Here is a 16,218-nt window from a genome sequence, read left to right as displayed (position 1 = left end):
GCCAGATAGTGCCCATCTACCTCAATCACTGTCTGTGGTAATCAAAGCAAATAGATTTAAAAATACAAACCTACTTCAAGGTTAAATCCGTCATCTAAGTTCTATCTCTACAAAAATTAAAATTAATAGGTAAACTTAACACAAAAAAGGGCATTAGGTTTTTCTCAACACTGGAGGAACATGTGAAGAAATAATGCTTACTGGTCAGGAAAATACTTCTAAAGTGTCACTACAGACTTCCTAGACTTGCTGTCCATTCAACTGGCTGTCCCTCTAAGTCTTCCAAATATCATATGCAAAGATCTTACCAGTCTCTTGAGAATGGACAGTTTGTTCTACATGTATAGATGGCAGTTGGCACTGGGGTGGTGTTTGTGTACTTGCTGTGGTAAAACTTTGATTGTAGCCAGGTGAATAAGGGGATTCTTTTATTTCTTGTTCTTTTCGTGGAGGCAGAGGTGCATTAACGTTAAATACCTTAAAAGACAAGGACACACTGAGTCATTTGGGAAGTTTCAAAGAAAATGCTTAAGGGTGGTATCCAGCAAAATTGTACGTTCAAAAACTTCTATTTTGCAGGCAAAGGACTTGAATAGACATCTCTCCAAAGAAGATAAATGGCAAATAAGCACATGAAAACATGCTCATCATCATTAGTCATTAGGGAAATGTAAATCCAAACCATAATGCCATAAAATTTTATACCCATTAGCAGGGCTATTATCAAAAAGACAGAAAATAAGTGTTGGCAAGGATGCGGAGGAACTGCAACCCTCATGCATTGCTGGTGGGAATGCAAAATGGTGCAGTCGCCCTGTGGAAAACAGTATGCTGCCTTTTCAAAAAGTATAGATCCACTAATTAACATATGATCCACTAATTCCATTTCTAGGTACATACCCAAAATAACTGAAAGCAGGACTCAAACAGATATTTATACACCCATGTTCATAGCAGCATTCTTCAGAATAGCCAAAAGGTACAAACAACTCAATTTCCCAACAGATGAATGGATAAGCGAAATGAAGTACATACATAAAATGGATTATTCAGCCATACAAAAATGAAATTCTGATACACTGTATAACGCAAATGAACTTTGAAAACATTATGCAAAGTGCAGTAAGCCAGATACAAAAGGAAAAATGTTGTAGGATACCACTAATATGAGGTAGAATAGGTAAATTCATAGAAGTGAAGTAGAATAGAGGTTAGCAGAGCTGTGGAGGGGGTTATAAACAGGAAGTTATTGTTTAATGAGTACTGAGTTTCTGTTTGGAATAATGACAAAGTTCTGAAAGTAGTGATGATGATTGCACATTATGAATATACTTAATGCCACTGAATTGTATACTTTAAAAAAGATTAAAATGGTAAATTCTGTTACATACATTTTACCATAGTAAAAAAACACAAAAAAACACTCCTACTTGATTCCTGACAGATTTTACACCTAACAGCAAAAGTTAATCTTCCTGCTATTATGCTATCATAATAATGCTGAGAATAAAAGCTATACAAGGGTAAGGGGTCTTTTTTTCAAAAACTAAAGATGAATGAAATATTTTACCATTTAATGAATCTTTACCACGTGGCAAGCAACGATCTGTCCTTCTATGACTCTCTAGCTCCCTGATTCTGCTCCATTTTTCTTTACATCACACAGCACCTGATATACAGGTATTTGTCTCCCTAGCCCTCCTACCTCCATACTAAAATGTTAAGTTTCCTGAGCATACTTTTCTTTTTTCACTGCTACAACCTCAGTGATTAAGAACAGTGCCTGGTTTTGTAACTATTCTTTAATCAATAAATGAGTAAGAACCAATGTGTACCGGGTAGGATTCAAACAGGCAGAGAAAACAGATTGGCATGAGCAAAAGGTACTGTGACAAGAATATATAAGGCAAGCTCAGGGGACTAGTGTGACAGGTTATAACAGACTTGGAAAGGTACTGAGTGTCAGACAGAGTACTAAATTTCATTCTGTAATGGAACACTGCTTGCTTTTAATTAGACGAAAGAAAAGGTAAAACCAATGTGGCTATACTGTGCAGGATGAACTGACAGGAAAAGAGTGAAAGCAAGGAACTATTTTATCTAGAAATAAGATATTCTAAGTGATAAGGTGAGTGAATTCAGCTGTCTGGACTCACCAGCCGATCTCCCGGGGTGGTGCCTGCTTTCCATGCTACTCCACTGGCCCCACTACCACCATCACTCCGAAGTGCTTGGAGTGGGACACTAAGCACCAATAGGAAGGGTACTTATTGGCTCACTAAGGCTTTTTTCCCCCCCAAAGAACTGTTTTATATTAGTCTGTGTTTAGAGAATAAACATACCAAACTAGCTGTAATATTATTTTTTTAAAAAGCCTTAACTGCAATTTGTAGAAAAATACGTAATTCAAAACACCACACAAATCTGAACAAATCTCCAAAAACCATCTTGAGATCAGGATAAAATAAAATGAAAGTTTCAGCAATGACAGAACACCCAAGTATGTGTCCGGTATTTCAGGTTACTGATGTTAGGGAATAATACTAGTAATGATATTAGTAATGGTTAGTATTATTAAGCTGTTGCTAGAAATTCTGTTTCTCACTCACACATTTTGTTTGTTTAATATGGATCCTCAGCTTTGCCTGCTACTAATTCTAAAAGAAGGAATAATGCTCTGATAAAACACCCATTTAAAATTCTAGAGGCTGTGGATTTCCTATTCTTCTGCCACAAACAAGTATTGCCATTGGCCAAATATAATTCTACCAACCCAAATAAATTTTACAAAAGGCAAACTTTTCACATAGTATCCAATAATTATGTAAGAGAAACAATGGCTTTTAACAGGAATAATGAACTGCAATCATCATTCATGTTTCATACTCACTGTCTGCATGGCTTGAAAGGGTGCTGTGTTAATGGTTACTGAACTACTACTTGCTGGAGGTGACTGGAAGCCCTGTTCAGAGCCCTTTGCCATGGGAGGATTTGGAGAAGCTAGTGAAGACGGTTGCTTGCCTGGGGGAATTGCTGCCTGGGGAGGAGAAATGCAGCATCAGCCAATCACCTGCCATATAACAAGCAGTTAACTTACTCTAAAACCCAAACTGGCATAAGTCAGCAAGTTCTTTAGGATGACATTTGGACACAGGAATGCAAAAGAATAGCTTTTGCTTACAATTTCAAATCTCAATTGCTGAGGATGCATACCAGTATTTGCTTTGCACAGCTTGCTGACTAAGTGAAAGAGTCTTACCAATAATCAGTCTAACAGATGAGGGGCTGAACTTTCTATATGCACCTAGTCCTTTTCAAACCCTGAAATGGTCATTTCCAGTTAAGAACCTAATATTATTCAAAATTTATACATCAGAATTGAATTTAAGAAAAAACTTGGGTTAGTTGTTTAGTGTTAATTTTTCTCTATTTTAAAGACTTATTAGTTAGTAGGTTTCTAAGTCAGCTACCTAAAACAGAAAACAACTCTGATCCAATTTAAGTAATCCTTACCTAAGGAAGCCACAAGTTCTTGACATAACAGATTATAAATCCAAAGGCTTAAAAAAAATACCAAAAACCAATCTCAACTAGATTGTGAAGCAGACAGCTGTGAGTTACTTGGTAACAATCACTTCTTCCTCTTCTTAAAATGAGGAATGAGATAATTTAAATTCAGATCAAGCCAGCACCATAAAAACTAAGGATTATCTATATTTTCTTATATTCTATAATGAATACATATTCTTCTATAATAGTTAAAAAATACCTGATAGTTGCTAAATTACTCCTCAAAATTCATCCTACTATGTCCATCTCAAGGATTTACTCAAACTTAGTAAAAACTGTAACTTAGAATTGAAATTGAAAGCACAAACATAATACTATTAAAATGCTTTTATTTATTTATTTTTTTTGAGATGGAGTATCACTTTGTCACCCAGGCTGAAGTGCAGTGGCACAATCTCTGCAACCCCCGCCCCCTGGGTTCAAGCAATTCTCTGTCCTCAGCCTCCTGAGTACCTGGGACTAGAGGCATGAGCCACCACACCCAGCTAATTTTTGTATTTTTAGTAGAGATGGGGCTTCACCATGTTGGCCAGGCTGGTCTTGAACTCCTGACCTCAAGTGATCCACCTGCCTCGGCCTCCCAAAGTGCTGGGATTGCAGGTGTGAGCCACTGCACCTGACCGAAAATATTTTTGACAAAGTTAGCCAAAACAAGATTGTAACTCATTCCAACTCAATAAGTGCTAATATTTATAAAATAAAGTTATTGAGCTTTCATTTATACAAATAAGAGACTTTTCTCCTAAAAGTCCTTCAGTGTAAATATAGTGGGAAACTTGACTTAATGCTACCTACACTTTTCATTTTTTTAGATTAAAAATGGACATTTATTGCACTAGATAAGGCAATACCATATTAAATCTATTTATATGGCAAAGCTACAATAAAGTTACCTGTAAAAGTTCCAAGATCACAATATCTATAGAAAGCGACACATTAATAAAGTATAAATGTTACATCATTCAACTAATCATGCCTGTAATTCATAAGATAAACTGGTTCTGCTATTCTTTAAGATACAAAAGAAATTAAGACAATTGGTCTTTTACCTCAGGAGTCTCTGAGGTCATAAACTCTGTTTCAGATCCAGAAGAAGCCTGATCGGTAGTAACCAAGCAAGCATTTGAGCTACAAGTAACTGGAGAAGAAGTAGCCTAGACACAGGAAAATACAAAATATTGTAAAAGGCACATTTTGTTCACTTTATATTTCTTGGGCCCTGGCCTTCCTAATATGTTACTCTTACTGAACACGCACATGTGTCAAGCACTCTGCTAAACACTTTATACGTGTTAATATATTTAATCCTAACAGTAATCTGTGAGGTAGGTACTATTCTCATTTTATTGACAATTAAGCAGTGGCAAAGAAAGGTCAAGACATTTGCCCAAGATCATACTACAATTAAGTGGCAGAACTGAGATTCAAACTCAAGCAGCCAGCTAGCTACACTGCCTGTCCAGGCCTGGTCACCAAAACTACACATCTCATCCCATGTTCACTGATTCTTGGCCCTGTAGTAGATAGCATTCACGGGAAGGTGAGTTCTGGGTACATTTAACACTGTAGGCACAGCTCTGCCAGAGATCATAGTAACTGTGCTTTCATGCTAAGTGCTATCAGCATCCTAAAGAGGCAGGCTGAAATATAAATAGGAAGAATAAGCTCTACATAAATCAGAATGGCACCAAAAATTCTAGTGAAAAATCAAGCTGATAGCATATGTAAAATAAAAATTGGGAGAAAGCACATTAGGAAAAAAAGTTGTGACAACTGTAACCAACAGAAAATGAAAAGAGTGGCTAGGAAAGAATTCTATCGCACAACAGGTATTCAAATACAGCAGAGAGACACCCATAAAAATCTGGCAATAGCAAGATCTAAAGTGTCAGTGAATCCACTCCTTTTATCTAAATGCTTCTATGTGGTTCTCAGAAGCCCAAGTAATAAAATAGGTGAACTGGAAACTAATGAAGGGTTACAAAACAGAGAAATCATGTTTCAGTGACCTTCTTGAAGGAGGCATTATGATATGTTGCTTTTTAGGAAGGAGACTGGGGATTGAGTTTTAAGATCTTATGGAAAAAAATATTTGAAATCCTTTAGAACATTTTATATTACCCAAGTAAATAGGCATAACTTAGATCTGGCCAAAATATTAGAACCATTATAAGATTAGAGTGTTTCTAAAACTAGGTCGTTCTTCTGGCTCTGTCATTAAAGTAATGAGACAAGTGCCCAAGAAAAGTAGAACTGGCTGTTGTGGGGAAATAACTAACTCTGTTGCTAAGGGAAGATTCACAGATGCTAAATTAAGGCATCTTAGGCCACTTGATAGTTAATCTTAAAATGGCTTCAATTTCAGTTAAAAGGTTCATTTAATAACAAAGACATTTACATTAGTATTTATTTAGAAGTGATGGCAGTTCCTGCTTCCAAATTAGTGCTTTTTAAGTAGACCAGTTGGAGGTGGGTTATTGGTGAATAAACATGATATTTGAAACCAATGTTCCAAAAAATGGGTATGAAGATTCATCCAGGAAGCTTTTAAAAATATAGGCAACACCCTAGAAAATTCTGCTCCAACAGGTCTAAGGTCTTATCTAGAAATGTATACCTTATGACATATAAAGTGGGATGGCTTCCGATGCAGCCATCCCACAGCCTCCACCAGAGAACTACTAAGCTAGACCAGTGCTTTTCAAAAAATTTAACTTGTCAATTGAAAGCCTTATGTAGAACCCTAAACAGCTAGAACAAAAAATGTAACTGCTTTAGTAAAAGCAGTCAGTGAATTGGAGGAAAGTAGGAAAAACCCCAATATACCCTGCTCAACAAATACAGTTTGAAAATTAAGGCTGAGTGCAGTGGCTCACACCTGTAATCCCAGCACTTCGGGAGGCCAAGGCAGGTGGATCACGAGGTCAGGAGCTCAAGACCAGCCTGGCCAAGATGGTGAAACCCTGTCTCTACTAAAAATACACAAAAATTAGGCAGGTGTGGTGGCAGGCCCTATAATCCCAGCTACTCAGGAGGCTGAGACACAGAACTGCTTGAACCCGTGAGACAGACGCTGCAGTGAGCCGAGATCATGCTACTGCACTCCAGCCTGGGCGACAGAGTGAGACTCTGTCTCAATAAAACAACAACAACAAAAATTAATTTCTTTCTTCAGACACTTTACTATGTGAATAAACTAAATTACTTAAGTAGCTCAAGAGAACATAATATTCTTAGACAAGGTACCCTCTGATTTCTTCAGGCTTGCTCTCTCCTTACTAAAGTCAGCAAACCTGTACTATATGTTTTCAGCATAGTCATCAGGGAATCATTTTAGGACAAGTCGTATTTAATCTACAAAACTAGATATGCTTAGAACACTTCTAGTAATTTCATTAGGTACATGAGAATCAGTAAGTCTGATTATTCTTTCCAAAGCAAGAGCTTCTTCCTTGAGCAGCAAAGAATAAAAGATTAATTTGGAAAGTTACCTGTAACGGCTCTTGAAGAAAATCACTTTGACTGGACAGATTTTGTTCTTTAGATGCTGCAAGGAGTAAAATAAACAGTAACTACTGAGGGAAGACAAAAGCTTACGCATATCAACTAGGAGGAAACTAAAGTTTGCACTTCACAAAAAAGGCATTAGCTGGAAGGACTACGTCTCAAGTTCATCATGCACTTTCTAGAGTTTTAAAAAGAGAGAACTGTAGAAGAATAGAAAATACTAGTTCCATCGGTGACACAGAGTGATGCTTTAAGGTTAAATGGGCAAAAGTAGCATTTCAAGACTTCCAAAAGAAAAGAACTAAGACATTTAAAAATAACTGATAATAGTGAACAGGAAGGTAAGACCCAGGCTACCATGTATAGTAATTAATTGATAAACTTAATTTTCACAAATTTCAAAGTCAATCTTATCTGGATCATCCGTTCAGTTTTTTTCTGATTATATATATTAACATACTTTTCAATTATATAGTTTGTTTTGCTGCTTCTTGTTAATATCCATCACTTTTATTAATTACTCTCTATTTACTCTCACTTCACCCAGGAATTGCTACACCAATCTTCAAGCTGGTGTATACTGCTCACTAAAGCTGGACTAGCTTTATGTCACTCCTCTCTGGAGAGAAACAAATGTGGAGCAAAAAGCCTAAGCTTTGAAGCATCGGACCAGATTTGAATGCAGGCTCTTTTGTTAGTTACTGTGTTAATCACTGTTCCACACTTCATTGTGGTAATCACACCCGTAGTTAAGACCCAAAAGCCTCAACACTAGATTTAGAGTCCAAAGGAGTCAAGCAACTTCTAGTCAGAATTCACTCCAACAACAACATAAATTACAAAAACAGCTATTGAGTATTTCCATTCACCCATCCCGAGCCTTTCTCCAAAAAATGAAAACAAGTCAGTTAAGTACACTAATGTCCTAATGGTAATTTACCCACATATAACTGGTAACAGATGGATACAGTTAGAATAAATTAATACACCAACATATTAGGACATCTAAAATAAAATCATTTGAAAAGACAACAACAACAAATAGCTGTTAGCTCAAGACGTTTGCTCCAAGTCTTTAGAATGATTACATACCTACGGGGCTACCTGGAGTAGCTGAAGGCGGTTGTGACGTTGGAATTGCACTTGAAGGTTTGTCAAAGTCCAGAACAGACTCCTAAAGATACGATTTTAAATAAAGAGTGGAAACAGAGATTACTCATTTAAAAGCTATTACCATTGAATTATTCATGATGCTGCCTATAGTCTATTAGCTACACATATCTAGCTAAAGCTATAGGTATCTAGCTAATCACTGTCTCAAGATGCCAAAACTAGTCTCCATAGATAAAGAAATTAAGAATTAAAAATAAAATCTAAAGTAACTGCCATAACTTAAGGCTGTGTAGAGTGCTAAAACCACAAGAGTAGGCCATGCGCAGTGGCTCACACCTGTAACCCCAGCACTCTGGGAGGCTGAGGTAGAAGGATCGCTTGAGCTCAGGAGTTCGAGACCAGCATGGGCAAAAAAGCGAGACCTTGTTGCTACTAAAAATTTTTTGAACAATTAGCTAGGCATGGTGGTATGTGCCTGTAGTCCCAGATGCTCAGGAGGCTAAAACGAGAGGATCACTTGAGCCCAGGAATTCGAGGCTGCAGTGAGCTTTGACCACACCACTGCACCCCAGCCTTGACCAGCAGAGTGGGACCCTGTCTTTAAACAAAACAAAACAAAAGCCTACAATACTAAATCTAAGGCCTAAGTCAGAAAAGAAACTCTTGACCTTACTAAGGTCCTAAACATAGCCATCAATCCTAGTCTAATCAGAACCCCCATTTTTATTACACCCAACCAAAGAGCATCTATTTATCTCAACCATTTACTAGCTCATGCCGTTAAAACATTTTCAAGATGAGAAATCACGCTCTTGTATCTGCCTATCTCGGTTCTCCCAGAAAAGTTTCCAGTATTTTGCATACTTAAGCTACACATTTGCAGGGAGCATTTTAGTTCTTACATCTTCAACTAATCTGATGGTATAGGCAATTCCTACATTTTGCAAATAAGTGTTGGAGGTTAAATAAACAGCTGGTAAGTAACAGAATTTAAACCCAGGCCCATATTCAAAGCTCAGGATCTTTTACTAAACAAAAATACTTATTTGACTACTTTAGCCCTCAGTAATCTCATACCATTCTCAAATTCTGTGTCTGTATCTCACAACTTAAACATATTGTATAACACAATTTATCATTTAACTATTGATTTAACATAAATTTACAATCTTCTACAACTGGAATATAAATTCCTTGAAGGCAATGAATGTCTTATTTTCTGTATCTGTACTACAATGGTATCTAACAATATCAGGCACAGAGTAGGTTCTCACAGTTCTCAGTACTGATAATCTATAGCAGTAATGATCCTTGAGCAAGTTAAGCTTTTCACATGCTTAATTCATTTTTTTTTGTTCTAACAAACTTAGAAAGTAGGAACAATAATCCTCATTTTTCAAATAAATAAACTGAGACAGAATCAAGTAATTTGCCTAAACTCCAGGCTAGGAGAGCTAGGAGGCAGCAGAGCCAGGACTTGACAGAATAATCTATGCTCTTAATAATTTCACTGTAATGTTTCCAGTCAGAACCCCCATGAATATCATTTAAGATTTTGTAAATGACTCATACTTGCATAAAGTTACAAGTTCCTTGAATCTGAGTCATCAGATCCTGCAGTTTTTCTTTCCTCAATACTGGATCCTTCGGAAGGGTAGAGGAAGAACCTACAGGCTGATGCACAGGCTTAGGCACCTACAAGATAAACCCATAATGTGTAAGAGTGAAATGCAAATTCAAGAGCCTAATCTAGGAAACAGCTTATCACTACATCTTAAAGGAAAAGAAAAAACAGCAATGTTCACTTATCACAGGTAAAGAATTTTCTCATAAATACCTTTTCTAAATAAGCAAACTTTAAACAGATTTTTCCCCTTCACAATTTTCATGCAACTCTTTCTGAAACACAAAATATTCCTTTTAAAGGGAAGATCCAGCAGAACTTCCTTGTTAAGAGTGTTTTCATTATGGACATGAGTTACCATATGTCCTCTAGGATAAGATACCACTGACAATGAGACATACCAATGATTTTTTTTTCCAGGGCAAAAATTACTACTACCACATTAAATGTACATCCCATTTTTAAGATGTATCTGATTTCAGAAATCAAAATGTAAATACATATATAAGTACATACATACACATACCCTAAAATTGAGAGGGATACATATATTTTGTTATAAAGTAAGTACACTCTTGGGGGCTACTGATAGTCATCCTAAATTGCTTAAAATTGCTGCACATTCTGAATTAGACCAATTTACAGTTACTTTTTATAGCTGTCAACATGCCAGTCTCCACTAGCTCCTCTTCTCCACCTTCTAATCAAAGAAGACACACAGCTAAGTTTGTCAAAGGTACCAGATAAAATAAGAGTTAAGAGACCATAAGTGAGTACATATGGGACTCTTTTAGGAGGAAGGTATGAACATCAGTGATTAATTTCATGTTATCTAGTCTTTTGGCTTTGAACTCTATTCTGCACTTGACTGTACTTAGTCAATAATCTAGACAGCTCAGATTCCAAGAAAGACAGAAAAATACTATATTACACATAGAAGTATCCTCTCCTCTCAGTAACTGAAAAACCCTACAACTTCAATATAATGCTATTTGTGCCACAAAAGCAAATTAAATATGTTTTGACCTTTCCAAACATGTAACACTGATTTTAAATGCAATTCATCAAATAGCATGATAATATTCTGGTATGATAAAGGTTCTGCATTGCTACACCTATTGGAATTTTAAGCCAGGTTTTTAAAAGCAGCTTTGAGATATTAAATTGGGTTTTTAAATGTTTTTCAGAATAGTTATATTACAGTTACTGTTGTGTGATATTTGGTTAATAAAATAAAGCTGACAATCTTCTGTAGGGTCAGGAAGAAGCTAAAATTAATATTAGCAACTTGAGAGAGAAAGGAGAGAAAAATAGCCAAATAACTCTAAAATTTTGTTCCCATACAGAATTAAGCCAAAGGTAATTTACTTATAAAATGCAATGCTTTGCTTTCCCCAAGCAAAATGTTTTTCATATTATTATATTAGAGGGCCAATGGTTTATCAGAAAGCCTTTAGCTAAAATGGCACAGATGTGCAAGGAAGACTACTCCATAGAGATAGAGAACACTGGAAGCACAAGTTCACATATCTCAGCAAATGAGGTGGTAACAAGTTTGCATTATAAATAGTAGTAAATAAGTAATTTACAATTTAATAAAAGGCAACCCTAACATAGCACTGTACCCAAGAATTATTCAATGTAAGTGTTATCTACCTGAAATAGGTTATTTATCCTTAAAAGAATGTGGCCTTATGTTTTAACTGAATCTTGTATTCCAAAACCTAACCACAAAATATTTAATGCCAACAGTTTTCCTATCTTTGGAAAAATTCTCATTTTGAAATGGAAATAGAGAACTAATTCAAATCCTTCCCCCAATACTGAAATATCTGCAACCACCATAAACCTTCTTCATAAAGACCTGGGCTAAACTGAGTGACCATAAATGAGTAGAAGAGAAGCAAGAGAATATAGAAAAATATAACTTGTCAGAAAAAGTTATTCGTATAGCAGGTAAATGACAACAAATGAAATACAGTATCTCCCATCCTGTGACAAGCATTTGCATTACTCACTTGTTCACATTATGTCATTATGGTCTTATCTAAACTATCTACTATTTTCATATCATGTTATATTGTTAAAATTTGGCATTAAAACAACATTTTATAATTGCAGAAATTTCATCTCAGATTAGGCTTAAAGACAGACTAGATTAACTCCCAGTTTTCAAGGGAAAACAATAAATCTACCCACTAAAGAGGGTGAAATATTTTATACATTAACTTCACATGGGCTTTGAAGAGAACTAAGGCCAGGCACAATGGATCACGCCTGTAATCTCAGCACTTTGGGAGGCCGAGGCGGTTGGATCACGAGATCAGGAGATCCAGGCCATCCTGGCTAACACAGTGAAACCCCGTCTCTACTAAAAATACAAAAAAATTAGCCAGGCGTGGTGGCATGCGCCTGTAGTCCCAGCTACTCAAGAGGCTGAGGCAGGAGAATCGCTTGAATCCAGGAGGCGGAGGTTACAGTGAGCAGAGATCGTGCCACTGCACTCCAGCCTGGGTAAGAGTGTTTCTCCACCTCAAAAAAAAAAAAAGAGAGAGAACTAAAAAGTCATTACCATTATTTATGCCTACACTGACAGAAGCAGAATGATACAGATCAACTCACATCTTTGGGTTCTGTGTTCAACTTCCTGGGCAGGAGCTGGTCATTTGGTATGAGGCTTGCTGTAGCTACTCCCCAGGACTTTGGAGAAATCTGTGACTGTGATGTTAAAGAGTGTTTTTGACTCTCAACATTGTTTTCCCAGGATTTTGGAGTCTCTGGCTGTTTTGAATCCTGTTCTTCACACATGGGAGTGGTCCATGACTTGGTGGTGTTCTGTTCGCTCTGCACGGAAGGTGTCCAAGACTTTGGAGTTTGCTTCTTTGGATCTTGTTCTTTCTGCAGCTGAACTGGCCACAGCTTTGGTGTCTCCTGTTTCTTTTGTTCCTCTTGAACATACCCTGCTTTGGATTTAGGTGTATCTTGCTTCCACTGGCTAGGAGATGGCTTGGATTTGGAGATCTCCTGCTTCTTCTGCTCTTCCGGCAGAGTAGACCTGAGTTTTGAGGTGTCTTGTTTCCTCTGTTCTAAGGAAACTGCAGGCTTGGATATCTCCTGGTGCTTACCAGAAGCCTCCCAGGACTTAAAGGACTCTTGTTTCTTCTCTTGACCATCTGGTTCAGTAAGCATATCCCAACGTTTTGGGAGATTTGGTTTTCTAGCATAATCCGCTTCCCAAGGTTGCTCTTCGCCTTGTTTGTTTGAATAATCTACTTCTGTCATATAGCGTCTGTTAAGAAACTAGATAGAGAAACAATGCACTTAAGTCACAAAATTCATAGAAGACCTTGGAGGGAATATTCAACTCTATTAGTATTGCTATGTCCTCTGATCTAAGTTGTTGCACTAATATGAAATTTCTGTCCTTATTCTACTTGAAAAGACTTTCCTACTTCTCTTTCCTACTTTCCTACTTTTCTGTCCATTCCTTTTTCCTCAATTAACAGAAATACAGACTTCGATACATCAAAAGTAGCAACTTCTGTTGGACTTGCCTAAGACTGGCAAGAATTGCTTGATTCGGATTCTTCTACCAAGGCTGTTCCGCCTTTGCCAGCCTTAGGACCATTCTCCCCATTTGACTCCCTCAAACATTAAAAGGCAGAAGATAGTTCAACTTCAAAGTTAAATTATGTAACCTTAAACGTGACATTTCCTAAGTTACCAGTGTTTTCTTTATGTCCCTTATACATCAATGACACTGTTTTTGAATCTCCCATTCTTTTCAGCTTCCCATGAATTTCAATGTCACTTCAGAAAGAGAACAAATACCCTTTTCTGCTACCAATGTGAGTAAATTCTGGAGAGAGCAAAGTCCTGCACATCTTAAAGTTCCTCTAACACAGGAGCCAAAAATAGCTATCATTTGGGCAGTTCGTGTGCCAGGCCAAATTCTAAGTAATTTAGAATTTAGATCAACCTCTTTAATCCTCACAATAACCCCATGAAGTAGTCATTAACGTTATCCCTATTTTACATATGAGGGTAACAGACACAGCTGGACCAGATTTCTTGCCCAAAGTCCCTAAGCTAGTAAACTGCAGAACCAGGGTTCAAGCTCAGGCAGTCTGGCTCCAGAGCCTTAGCTTCCAACCACAACCCTATGCAAAAGGCTGAAAAATCAACATCAGCAAATTGTCTTTCAGTATCTTACCTCTTGTGGTTGTATCTCTGGCTGGGCAAATTCCATTAGAGACTCTGGGATGATAAAAAGAATTTGAATAAATACTAGGTGAACTGTAAGTTTTTAGACAGATTACAACTATAATTCATTCTAGCAACATATTTCAGAAGACTCGTAACAGAAAAAGGGTAATATAATCAAGTATATTGATGGCAAGAGGAATTCTGTTCCTTGTTAGTCCAAAGCATGTGGTCTGAGGCTAGTTCAAACTAGTAGCTCTCCTTATGTAAGACACTTTACGAAAGTCAAGTTTCAGTTTAAAACTGATATCTGATTGAAAATAAGACTATTTCTTCTTACCCTAAAACACAGCTTTTTTTCAAGTTAGCATCATAGCTCATGTCCCATGGGGTAAAAATTGGTCATCTCAGCTTGAAATAGAGCCCTTAAAAACCTCTTACAAGCCAGTTTAAGGTTAGGAGGGGATAAGAGAGTGGAGATACTTAAGCACTGCACTTAGTATTAAGAACTAAGGGGAAATAAACATGGAAAATGCTTTCGCTCTTGCTTATGGCTACCAGAACCCTGCCTGGACTACCTCCTGAGAAGAGGTATTTCTTTAATAAATCCAACTTTGGTAAACAAAAGCAGAAGTGCCACTTGCTCAAAGTATTTCTTCTGCAGGCAAATGATAATTTTAAAAGTATATTTTCTTTACTGACTTTAGCACTTTTTTCCCCTGAATCGGTATTTCGACCTTAGGTTAATTACATCCTCATTCCACTACAGTACTGGTTTCTACTATAACTTCCACTGTAAACAATTTTAAACAGAATTATCCTACTAGTAGTTTAACAGAGAAGTTTATTCAAATTCCATAAATGGCTCCTTTTAACCAATGTATTCTTTTGGGACAAAGTACAAATTAATATTTCTAATAAGTTTCACTCGGTAAATCATGGTGATAAAGCCTAGAGATGTTTTATAAACCTAGGTTTATCCTGTGGTAAGTAAAGATTTCCATGCGTGTAGAACCTAACAAATTAAAATAAGGCAATCACTGCACAATACGTGACTCATTTGGGGTATTAAAAAATGCAACCACTATAAGGATTTTCAGAGGTCACAACAAACCTGACTCTTTGACAGATTCAGTCTTCGATAATTGTGTTTTTTTCTCTGATTGTATTAGCATTTCTTCCTCCAGTGGTACTTCCTTTTCCTTGGCATTTTTGGGAACTGGGATACTTTCAAAATAGCCTGAGTTCAGCAATTTGGACAGTAGATCCTTCAAGTGTTTGTCTAAGAAAGAGTGATTAAGACTTAATTGTCACATGACCTAACTGAAAATTACTGGGAATAGAAATCCTGATTTTATCCTAGTTGTAGTACATTGTTACAATAGTTTACATTGATGTACATAGTACATCCTTACAATAGTTTACAACAGTTTACATTTTCATGGTACTGACTGGAGAACTTGTCAGTACCATGAAAAGTAAATATGCAGTCCATCTTTATTTTATGCTGAATCAATATGAATTTTAATGAGATCAGAATCTCAAAAGTTCAGCAAGTCACTTAAGTTTCTCTGGACCTCCATTTCCACCATTTGAAAAATGACTAAAAATCAGAGATCCTAATCAAGTATGTCACAAAAGCACACATCTATTCCCTGAGATGAGAAATAAGTCATTTTTCCTATCTGCTCCCAAGACATCACAGCTAGCAACCACTCTACCTTCCCCAAGTAATTAAGGCTTTAGAGAAGTAAAAGTCAGTTCCTCAAAATCTATTAGATTGGGTTAGAAAATCCTATATTGGACAATCTCTATTAGATTACTAATATTATTAATCTATTTTAGAAAACCCTATCTTTTACAAACTCTGAAGTATTTTTAAACTACAAAATTCCATCATGAAGATTTTACTCGAGTTATGCTGTTTGTCCTTCCTACCACCTGACCATTTGATGATCAAGAAAAACCTTAACATGATGCTGAGGTCACTACACTACAAATAGGTCTAAAGTCATTTTATTTTAAAAATCCATTAAAAACATAATCCCAAACTAAGCAGAGTTTCTGTACTTCATTTGAGTCTATTATTCCTTTCACAGGAGTACTATGACATAGATTTTGAGTCTATTATTCCTTTCATAGGAGTACTATGACAGATTTTGTCTTTTAAAAAAAAATCAGCTTTCAGATATAATTTACAG

General features: G+C 36.6%; 1 protein-coding gene across 44 annotated transcripts in view; it reads right to left on the bottom strand.

Annotated features, from left to right (window-relative positions):
* CAPRIN2 (caprin family member 2) overlaps positions 1–16,218 on the bottom strand; it is a 45,402-nt gene that overhangs the window by 6,652 nt on the left and 22,532 nt on the right. For 25 of the 44 annotated variants that reach the window (XM_008954260.6, XM_008954250.7, XM_003828826.8 and 22 more), the window contains 9 exons: positions 15,132–15,299; positions 14,028–14,071; positions 12,437–13,114; positions 9,763–9,885; positions 8,170–8,251; positions 7,062–7,117; positions 4,620–4,724; positions 2,891–3,037; positions 309–477 (listed from right to left, as the gene is read on the bottom strand). In XM_008954260.6, coding sequence (XP_008952508.1) covers positions 309–477; positions 2,891–3,037; positions 4,620–4,724; positions 7,062–7,117; positions 8,170–8,251; positions 9,763–9,885; positions 12,437–13,114; positions 14,028–14,071; positions 15,132–15,299 — 1,572 coding nt within the window. The remainder of the gene's footprint in view (positions 1–308; positions 478–2,890; positions 3,038–4,619; positions 4,725–7,061; positions 7,118–8,169; positions 8,252–9,762; positions 9,886–12,436; positions 13,115–14,027; positions 14,072–15,131; positions 15,300–16,218) is intronic. The other 19 variants (XM_063593116.1, XM_063593128.1, XM_055095785.2 and 16 more) reach the window with 2 other exon arrangements.

This window comes from Pan paniscus, chromosome 10 (genome assembly GCF_029289425.2).
Source record: "Pan paniscus chromosome 10, NHGRI_mPanPan1-v2.0_pri, whole genome shotgun sequence".
Lineage (NCBI taxonomy): Eukaryota > Metazoa > Chordata > Mammalia > Primates > Hominidae > Pan > Pan paniscus.
The sequence above is the reverse complement of the archived record's forward strand: the minus strand, read 5'-3'. Positions and strand labels throughout refer to the sequence as shown.